At 42.4% G+C, this 10,827-nt stretch overlaps 2 protein-coding genes across 4 annotated transcripts; both read right to left on the bottom strand.

The window, feature by feature from the left end:
- Positions 1-4,148: 4,148 nt before the first annotated feature.
- Positions 4,149-10,550, bottom strand: SPRY2 (sprouty RTK signaling antagonist 2). 3 transcript variants are annotated; one of them, XM_071549587.1, is made up of 3 exons: positions 9,955-10,550; positions 9,705-9,780; positions 4,149-5,923 (listed from the first exon to the last, which is right to left on the bottom strand). In XM_071549587.1, exon 3 carries the CDS (start codon positions 5,870-5,872, stop codon positions 4,931-4,933), a length of 942 nt encoding a protein of 313 aa, XP_071405688.1. In that variant the 5' UTR covers positions 5,873-5,923; positions 9,705-9,780; positions 9,955-10,550; the 3' UTR covers positions 4,149-4,930. The 3 variants fall into 3 exon arrangements, with proteins under 3 accessions (XP_071405688.1, XP_071405678.1, XP_071405697.1); XM_071549577.1 differs by having other exon boundaries at positions 9,705-10,550; XM_071549596.1 differs by lacking the exons at positions 9,705-9,780; positions 9,955-10,550 and adding an exon at positions 7,672-7,745.
- Positions 7,717-9,691, bottom strand: LOC139669111 (uncharacterized). The gene is made up of 2 exons (XM_071549610.1): positions 9,101-9,691; positions 7,717-7,878 (listed from the first exon to the last, which is right to left on the bottom strand). The coding sequence occupies exons 1-2, from the start codon at positions 9,623-9,625 to the stop codon at positions 7,717-7,719; spliced, it is 687 nt and encodes a 228-aa protein (XP_071405711.1). The 5' UTR covers positions 9,626-9,691.
- Positions 10,551-10,827: the final 277 nt, after the last annotated feature.

The following is a 10,827-nucleotide window of genomic DNA, read 5'->3' as shown; positions in this document are numbered from 1 at the left end:
AAGAGAATTTCAGATATATAGTACAACTTCTGCTGCCTTTTCCCAAGGCTGAAAACACTGAATTCTCACCCTGTTTCAAGCAAAATCATTGCTACTCATGGACAAAGGTAACTACACAGGCTCACTACTGAACAATCCCTGTGGCAGAGGAACAGCAGATCATGTTTTATAGCAGGATGACCTCTGTCTCTTTCATCTGAAAGACAGTGCAGAGGGGTTAGTACAAAGGGGAACTCCTTAAAGAAACATAAAGCCTTCTTGAGAAATATAAATCATGCCAAAGCAATGAAAATAAAATGTTTTTTGAAACTTTGGATTTCAATGTCATATGAATGAAAAAACACTTTATATTTCTATGAATGCAGGGTAAGTATGGCAAGGTAATCACTTTTTCCACCTTGTCCTACACTTACAGACAGAGTATACTAATGAGAAAAGCATGCTTCATCCTCCTCCTTCACCTTTTGTCCTATCAGTTATGTATTATGGCTTGGAAAGGTCAAGGGAAGGGACAGGGACCAGAAAGAAGAAATATGAAGAGAAATAACTAAGACTGCCACACAGAAGTCTCCACAGATTGAAAGAGACAATATTTTTAAAATAAAAACTACTATATTTATCTTCAGGATATATATTTGTATGTGTTTTCTAAGTTAACTTGTCCTGATTCCAATGAGACATTAATTTTTATTTCTAAAATTTCAGTTTAAAATCAGATTATGTAAAGAGAAAAAAACACAAGTATTTTCATTAGTAAGGATTCGGTGTGTTTGTCACAATGTACTCTATCTCAGTCTGTAATTGATTTATTTAAGATGAACCAATACAACGCTGACATTTTCAGTAAGAGATCTATCCAACCCTATTCATACAGACACTACCCAATCAAGTGTGCTCTCACATTCAGCCAGTTTCTATCTGGGACTCTGCTTCAGTGCCTGACTGAGAAATTAGTCTCAGCAAATGAAATCGTTACTTGCTGTACCTGCATTCATCTAGGAACATCTGAGACAAGACAGACCATTCAAATTCATCTTTCACAACTGTTAATTCCTAAAAATAATTAAATGTTTCACCACAGTACAGAAATACATTCTGTTCTCTTCCTGCCACCTGAGAATAAGCCTTAAGATTTCCCTCATCACAAAAAATGAATTATTTTGACAACAGTGGAAAAGTAATACAGGTAATGCTGTACATTAAGAAAAAAAAAGAGCAAGCTATGCATGGTGCATAAGTGATTTGCAGTTTGCTACTGTCAAGTCACTTAAATCTCACACATGCTGAGTTTAGTAAGAAAGTGTAAAAAAACTACTGTGTTAATCACTATGGTCACTTAACTACTGTACTTCTACATTTGGATAATTTTGGCTTTTGAAGACTGATTTGGTGTATCTGTTGGATATGCAAATACCTCAATATGATTTCAAATCCTTTAAGAACATGTTTTATTTCCATGTAAAGCACTATCTATTCTCCATTTGAATCAAGTCTATTTTCCTTTTTTTTCTTTTACTTCTATGATCACTGTCTCAAAAAAGACATTTTAATCAAGTTTCAAACAATTAAAAAGCAAAATATAAAATATCTTGAGGATATTAATAGAAGAATTTCTAAATTTCTTTACAAGTGAATTTGATCTATTTATTTGTAGCTCACATTATATGGAAAAAAAATTGAAAAAAAGCTATTTTTCCATTGTTACTTTAGTCAACTGTCAGTCCAATCCTGCAAGTCTCTAACTTTAAACAAACCTTACAGTGACATCAGAATTTATAGGTTACCAGATCAAAATTCTAAAGCAACAACACAACAAATGGAGCAATATTAAGGGTTTTGCTGTGTCTCATGAATTCACAGTAGTTTAAACCAAAGTTCTGTATGATGGCTTGACTTTTCGTGGTTATCCTCAAAACCTGTGTATGGAAAATTTTCCTTATTTGGACCTCCACTTTCCTATCTCCCAAGGTAAAGTAGGTCTGCTTTAACAACATTATCTCAATCCACTTGAAAAGCCCTCTTAATTCTTATTAAAACAATCCAATCTGTTTGAGACAAAATTTTTGTTTTATTTAGAATACTAAACCTTATCTAATAAAGTGCAATATTAGGATGTTAACTAACATACACAAGCCAGCTTTTAGGAATCCAGTGCACACACTCACCAGTTCACATTAACTGAAGCCTAGACCCAAGTGCTCTAGTTAGCTCAACAGGCATCTTCCCCTGCATCCCCATTCCCAAGAGTCACAGATGCAACCCAATTCACTAGTAATGGGCTTACCTGGGGTGAGGGGGATCCACTATTTATCCTCATTAAGAACCAAGTGAAAGGTGACAACCAGTATTTAATGTTAAGACCATATTCAAATTTCATTACCAACATGATCATTTTCCTTTTTCCTTAGAATCTAACTAGGTAGTCAGAGCACTTACTATACTCCAGAAAGAAATCACACCTATAATTTTAGTATTGGACTTTAGGTAGTAGGATTTTTGAGTTGCACCCTCTTTGGCTACTACACTGTTCAGCCAGCCAGACCACAGTTTTCCAGTTTCACCTTCAGCTTTCCTTAGTTATCTTTCTCAACTGAAACATAAATCACTGATTTATGACAGGGCTCATTTTCAGTTTTGTCAAGTTCATCAATACAGTGAAGACACTAGATTTACTGCCTATATATAAAGATTCCCGCAATTAAATGGACTATGTCATTATTCCAATGTTTGTTTTTAATCAGCAAGACTAACCCAGGGCAGTTTTGGCATAACTATCTAATCTAATTCAAGAACTATATTCAGTGAATGGAAACACATGATAGCTATCAACCCCTTCAAGAATAAAATTTCTTAAAAAAAATAAAAAATAAAAAAACCCCTTCTGTTTATCAGCAGCTAAGTACAATCTCACATTTATACCCCAATACTCAGTCACAATATACTGATATGTTTTAAATATGGACAAATTGCTCATGTAACATAAGCAACCTTCTTTCTGGCAAATTTCATTCAGAAAGGTAAATATATACTGTCCATCCCTATATACAAAAGTATCCTGACAGCTGGTGCAGAGAGGAAAAAAAAACAGCTTACATTTTTCACCAGAGAGGTAAAGGAAAAAAAAAGATAAGAGAACAAGCACTTTTTAATTTCACTTGATGGTTGATAACCAATACACACAAACACACAGTTTTAAGATTTTTGAGTACTACAGTACTACCTAAAATAGCCCAACCACCAGATCAGAGATTAAAATTATGGGGTAAAAAGACAGAACATTTACTCAATGCTCTGGTTTTCAACTTCTAGTGAGTTCTTAATTTATTAGTAATAACTTGTTTTTCTTGGAGAGGGTTCAAAAAAGGTTGGGAGACTTTTCTAAGCGTCAGTTTAAAAATACTTACAACTATTCTTAAATGCTAGCTTAAGAAATGTATAAATAAAATTGAACATTAAGACCTCTAAACTTGGAGAGACATGCTTAGAACAGGAAATGATGGTTTGTTAATAAAGAAAGGTAAATCATTCTCTAGGCTTCCGGTGGGAAACTTGGCAGCAAAAGGATTTTGACCCCAGTGGAAGGTAACTGCCACAAATGACAAATCAAGCAACTTTCTTCTTACAAGTGAGGCAAATGTTTGACATAAGGCTGGACTGCATTCAGATCTATCATTCCCTGTGGCATATTCTTCTACCTTTAACAAATAATCCTGCAATCTTTTGGCACTGACCGTATTAATTACCTTTTCTCCTCTCTCTCTCTGAGTAAAGCCAGCAAGCCTAACATTTTTTGTGAATGATTACTTGTTTTCTATTTGAAGCACAAAAGCTCATCACGTTTAGAACAGGTCAAGCTATCAGTGCCTATTAGTCCTAGTCTGAAAAGAATTAATGCATTTTCCTATGTTCCTTTTCCTTTTCTGTTGTAGGAACACTATATAGGACATTTGCGCAAAGAAGGGGAACAAAAAGCCTGGATAATTTTTAGGTGACAAAGTAAACAATAACAAAAGAATACACTTGAAAAATCTATTTTTGTTTTCACATTAGGCTTACTGTGACTATAGCACTGCGAAGTTTGCAATTAGAACTACCAGTTCTCCCAACTCAATACAATAAATGGGGGGAAAAAATGACAAGTAGCCCAGTTTAATTTCAAACGTTAATATATTTTCTATTTTATAGTGAACATATGCATCGTTCACCCCTTATTTGCAGCAACTATGACGTCCTCATAAAAAGGGGTGACATTTTTAAGATGCCTCTTAAAATAAATATTTCTTTTTATAAAATAATAAAACTTCAAATAAATATTTTTTACACTAAACAATATGTTGAAAAAATTAGAAAATAAAGGCTGAATTTTACTGTAACTGTACAATATACATGAAGTCCAAAGGGAAATCAAAGTCTTGTAATAGGTTTCCATAAGACAAAATACAATCTAAAAACATACTGATTGATTCACATTCTTCCGAATGTACAACATATTAGTATAATATTTTGTGACTGTGCCATGTCTTATGACACCACTTACTTTTCACAGTTGAAAATATTATTGTATATACAAAAATATAGCACATTATCTCTGGCAGAAAACAATGAAAAAAGGAGTCATTTCCTAATTTACAAATCTTGCAAGTACTATTCACAAACAATAGAGTTGCCTAGGAGTGTCTGTGTTGCTTTAGCTTATGCAATATGTGGGTCACAATGTACTGCATCCCTTTTTTTTCCTGTATGCCACTAGCTGGATCCTAACAAGCGTATCAGTTAAGATGGTACACACAGAGAAAAGCATTTCACCGCAAACAGCAAAGTACATCCCCAACCCTTCTACTACAGTGCCAAGACCATAGCTGCTTAGTTGGTTGCATATGTACGTTAAAATAATAATCCTTATTACTTTAGATTTTTGTGACTAGTGATGCTATGTTGGCTTTTCAAAGTTCCTGGGGGGGATGCTGGGAACTTTGCAGCAAACAGTGTTGGAGTGTTTACAGCGGCACCCAGGCCGATTTACCCGGTCGTAACAGCCCTGGCACAACTTAAGGCAACCCTTGGCTGGTAGGTAACACCACAAGCAAGGCAGAAAAAGGGACACTACACCCATGGCGGACCACCTAGTGCAGCAATGTGACTGACTGCAGGAGCAGGGGTTGTCAGCACAGTTGTCCTCGTCATCATTAGAGCAGTGATAGAAGAGGCCCTTCACGCAGCAAACACAAGTCCCATAATCAACTACATTCTGGGCTGAGCAAAGACACTGCTTGTCACAGATCCAGCATGAGGGGAGGGTCCTTGGATATGTGCACTCCTTACACTTACACTTTCCACAGTCCTCACACCTGTAGCTGTGTGCTTCCAAGTCTTCTTTGCTCAGTGGCTTCAGCTCGCTCGACTTGAGCTCAGACTTGGGCTGCATTCGGACTATCCCGTCAGCAACTGGCCCTGAAGATGATCCTAGAAGTCTTTGTTCAGATGAATTACTGCTCGTACTTGTCCTCGTACTGCTCCGTGAACCTGTGCTGACCGTGCTGATAGATCGGGACAGAGGTGCCCGAGAAGATGTATGTGTTTGTGTGTGCTGAATCCGGCTAAAATGACGATGCTCGGGCAAGCCATGGGGCCTTTCATTTTTGGGTTGGGTTGCTAGCCGAGGAGCGGACTTGACCCCTGGCCGTGGAGCCACCGTAGGTCCCTCTGTGTATTCATTCGTGTTCCGGATGGCTCTGATCTGGTCCAATGACAAGACATGAACCTGCTGCATCAGGACATCTCGCAGGTCAGGCTCCCCATGCGGTCTCCCACTGTCACGCCGAGCCTGTAGTAAGGGCTGTGACCCACTGCTGTGCTGAACTCTTGTCTCCATCAGTGCCCGGAAGCGTGCTCACCCCAGCAGGCTTAGAACACATCTGAAATCCTAGAGCAACAAAGAGAGAATTCACTATTGCAACACATCTCATGCTCTCTCCAGTAGCCTTTCAAGCCTGCAGGACCCCACAGCACCACACACAATCAAGTAATGCATCAGCCATTAAAAACAGAAGTCACATCTGGGGCAGAGCATGGGCACTAGCGAGCTGAATGCACCTCCCTTGGCCTGTTCTACCTTCTTCCACTGAGAGCTTAAGGGGATTCTTTTCTAGGACCATGCAGCTTAACTTGTGGCTCTAGAAAGTTTAGGTATTGCTCCTGCTAACTAAGGCTTCCCAGGCCATCTTCTGGTTAGATGATGGCCTTTAAAGTGATTACATTTCAGTCACTTGAAGTGACACTGCTTTTCACATCAGGCTACTGAAAAACTTATATGAAAAAGAAAAGCCTGCAAGTATTCGCCATGTGCAATGTGACCTGCTGATGACAGACATATAATTCTCCAATTTTGTTTAAAACTGAGTAATATTTTGGTAGGCTAGTCTCTTTACACATTAAATTTTACATGATGTAAATAGGAAATTTTAGTTTAATACCAATGGTCCCAAGAAAAACACTAAATAGTAATAAAATGTTTGAGGTTAGACATTAAATTAATTAGTGCTACCAAAAACTTCAACAGCACAAGTAAAAATATCTCTCTCCAGTATTTTAGTGTGTGTCATACTTGTGTACACCGTGGTTTTTATTTTAAGGCTCAATACTACAAAAGCAATACTACCACAGTTGTTTGGGGTATTTTTTTTAACATGAAAAAATTCCATAGACTACATTTCAAAATGTAAATATTACCAAGAGTGGCTTGTGGGACAGAGGCATGCCTAATGTAATCAAATAATGCCAACATCCAAGAAGTCTACTTGATTGTGACTATTACTTTAAGGGATCATTAACTACAAAGTAGAAATGCAGACTTAGGAATTTAAATGAAAATCCAGTAAAAGACACAAAAGAGGAGAACTTTTAAGTAACTTCCACAGTCAGATATGCACAAGTTTCAAATACTGCCATCTAAATTGGTTAATACTTGTTTTGCCTTTATCATATCTTAAAAGTGGCTCCAAAATCCAATTACCTATACAAAAATGCAGAACAATATTTTACAACAAACACCCAAGCAGAAATCAAGCTTCTAACAAGAACCATGCAATGTCTTCAATTATACCTAGAAAAAGCACCACAGTGTTATTCTGTACACATCAATTACCAACAATAATACTGTACCAGAGTATAATAAAATATAGCCAAGCAGTTTAACAATGAATATCTCAAGACATAGTCTTTATTCCAAGTGCAATGCAAAACATTAACCTTTTAACTCCTGGCCCCCTTCAAGTGTTTTTTCCTTAAAAAAAAGTAAATAAAATCTAACTTAAGAGAGTGACCACCTATTTTAAATACTGTCAGATCCCGGGTTTGGACATGGGATGTATGCCATGAAGTCCATCCCTCAGAAATATAAAAAAAAAATAAAGTCTTCATCAACTTAAAACCTCTGCCATATCAAAAGTTTCAACCAACAGCCTAAGTAGATGTTCCCCTCATAAGAAAATATCTGGAGATAAAAAATAATGGAAAATAAAATACTTTCCCCATCCTTGAAAGGAACTGGCAGCTCTATCTGCCCTCCATGTCCAGGTTTCCTCCAGCCCCAGCCAGCCTAGAGGGTACGTCGGATCAAACCCTGCCTCTCCAGAAATGACAACCCACTGCAAAAGCAAAGCTGACCCTGACCTGAAGGCGCTTCAGACGACCCTGGGCTCGGTGGTGGAGCCCCCCTCAGACGCCAAGGTGGGAGCTGGAGAAGCAGCCTCCGGTCTCTGCTCCTCTCCCCGCCTCCTGCTCCATCCCGGGCGGGGGGCGCAGCAGGTGGGAGGCGACGACCCCTAGCCCGCCGGAGAGTGCAGACAACCTGGAGATAACCAGGAGACATCCTCTGACCTGGGAGATGGGAGGGGGCTGCTGCAGACGCCTTATCAGAAAGTCAAATCCATGTTTCCTTTTAACTCTTTCCCCTTACCCTCCCCCAGGAGATGCTAAGGGAGTTTGCCCTCCCGGGAAGTGACAGGCGCCCTGAAGACGGTGCAGCCAACACCTCCTGGAAAGCTGGGCAAAAGGCAGATTACCCCCTTTCGCCTTACCCTAAGCACCCATTCAACTTCACAAAGCCAGGCTCTGGAAAAGCTCCTCTTATTTTACGCATATTCTGCAAATTGCCTGACCTTCAGCACGCCTCGTTCCGCCCCAGCCGGGAGGAACCCAGGAGGCATTTTCAGTGGGACATCGGGCCGAGCCGGGCGACTCTCCTTTTTTCTCACCTTATTAGATCCGCTAACAGGACAGAATGCAAAGAGCCAAAACATTTATTTGCAAACTTACGTTTGCCTAAAAATCCTTACGGGAAGGCATGTCTCTCCCTCCCCTGACCTAGTACTTCTCCCCTTTGCATCCGCCAACAGCAGAGAAGCAGATTTGCCTTTTTGTGTGTGCATATGTGTGATAACACGATTCCCCACTTCTAAGAGCCAAAGTCCACTCTCGCCGAGCTCAAGTGTCAGGATTGCTAACTTCTTCTAGATGGGCTTGGCAAAAGGTCGAGCGAGGGGGACGGGTTTCGCATCGGCACACTTGGGGAAGTTTAAAACGCGAGGGGCTTCTTACGTGCTGTGGAAAAACCCCGCGTTCCGCTGGCCGGGGAAAGGCGAAGCCTAAAGGAGAGAAGTCCTCTGCCCATGAATTTCTGGTTTGTGGCCGGAGCCTGTGCAAGGCACCCCCACCCCCATTCCCACCGCACACACACCAACCACCTCCTCTTCTTTCAAAGTGCTTTGAAACCCCCATTAAGGGCCGAGTGTGTGATCAGACTATGGATTAGGGCAAAAGGGACTTTACCATCGGGGTGGGGCAAAATGACACACAAATATCTTGCTGAAAACACCAGCAGCTTTTTTCTTTGGGGGGAAGGGGGGTTGCTACAAAGTAGACCCACCATAAAAAGAAAAAAATAAGGCTTGTCCTTCCCTTCCACACATGCCCTCCTCCTAGAAGAACCTAGCGAAGTTCCACTGTCCTCGTCTTACAGATCGAATCAATTTCATCACAGGAGAAATATCTAAGTGTACACACACACATATATATATATTCGTACCAGACGTGCACTCACTTCCGAATCGCACAGATCTCCCGACGCCACTACCGACGGGCGTAAATTACGCACTGAAAGGCGGGTTGCTCGCCCTCCCGCAAGACTGGGAGCCAAACAACCCCGACGATCGCCAAGCCCGCAGCGCCCTTCCTTCAGCGCCCCCCGGGGCTTATCGGAAACCCACGCGTGCCCAGCGAGAGGCAGGAGCGCGCAGGACGTCCCGTGCCCGGCTACCCACAGCAGCGAGAACACGTCGGAGTGTGTCGCCTTCAAGCCCACCCCCGGCCCAGCTCGCAGCCCCCGCAGGCATTCCTGCGCGCCCGCGCAGCCCTCCGCCCTCTGCGCAGCCTTCCGCACCCCCAAGGCACCCCGGCGGGGCGCAAACGCGGCACAGCCCGCAAAACCCAAAGGAGTTCCCCCCACCCCTCCCCGGAGAGAAACAGCTCCGAAATCCCACCTCCAGCTCGTCTCTGAGAAAGGAAGAAGGGAAGGAGGGGAGAGGGGAGAACCTGTACAAATGGAAAAGGGATCGGCCTCAAACATTTCCACGAGTTTTCTTGGAGCAACCAAGGGGGGGAGGTTACTGAAAAGCTTGTTTTGCAAAGAAGGAAAAGGCTCTCACCGTGATCGCGGCGCTGCACCAAACCCCTCTCTCTCTTGTATTTTCTTCTTCCTGCGGTTTGCAAATAAATCCAGCCCTAAAGCAAAAAAAAAATTCTTTTCCAAACTCTGCTTTAGTCCAACTTGCAAAATAGAGTAAGAATAATCACCATGTTAAAAAAAAAAAAGTCCAGAGCAAAGTTAGGTCCCTCTCCCCAGATCGATTATAAATACGTAAGTGCGCGTATATACTGTAATAATAATCAAAACACCTCTCCGGATCGAGGTGGGTTTTCTTTGCTCCTTAAAAGAGATCACTCAGTCTCGCACACACGCTTTCCTTTTTTTCCCTCAATGAACAGGAGGCCAAATCGCCAATACCAAGTCACTTTTTTTGTTGCTGTTGCAGATGATCAAGAGGAAAGGGGAAAGCCAAAGAAAACAAAATAAAGTGGATCTAAAATAAAATCCCAGAGCTTTCTTCCACTGAGCTCCTCCAAAAAAGCAGCTTGTGCAATGTAGCCGTTCTGCTGAGAAGCTGCTTGCTTCAGGCTCCTCTCCCCTCTCTCCCTCTTAGCTTTCTCGCTCCCTCTGCGAGCGTGTGTGTGTTGCAGGCAGCTCGATGGTTTGCAATCGCGGGGGGGGTGGGGGGGTGTTTTGGGAGCGCAGCGGATTTGTGGTGGTGGTTGTTGTTGTGTGTTTGGAGGAGGTGGAGGAGGAGGAAGATTTGAGATCTGAGCTGTAGGGGCTCGGCGTTTTTCTGCTCGCTCGCTCTCTCCCTCTCTCTCTTTTTCTTTCCGGAGAAGGTAGGGTGATCTCTGCAAAAGCAGCAGTAAATGGCGTCATGTGGATCTGTGGAGGAACAGAGCAGTTGTTGTCCCAGAGGATATATCGCATCCGGTCCCAGCTCATTGGCTCTGCGGGGCTACATTCACTGGCGCTCCCAGCGCCCTGCCAGCACTCTGAGCTGCGGGAGGCATTCAAAAGGGCAGCGCTACCGCCGCCGCTGAGCCAGCCCCGCGGCCCCGGCCCGTCCGCGGCGCTCTGCTGGGCTGCGCTGCGCGGGGCGACCGGCAGCTCCGCTCCCGGGGCCTCGCCGCAGCCTGTGCTTACGGCGGGCTGCTCCGTGCACAGGCTCACGCCGC

This window comes from Pithys albifrons, chromosome 1, assembly GCF_047495875.1.
Source record: "Pithys albifrons albifrons isolate INPA30051 chromosome 1, PitAlb_v1, whole genome shotgun sequence".
Taxonomy (NCBI): domain Eukaryota; kingdom Metazoa; phylum Chordata; class Aves; order Passeriformes; family Thamnophilidae; genus Pithys; species Pithys albifrons.
The sequence above is the reverse complement of the archived record's forward strand: the minus strand, read 5'-3'. Positions and strand labels throughout refer to the sequence as shown.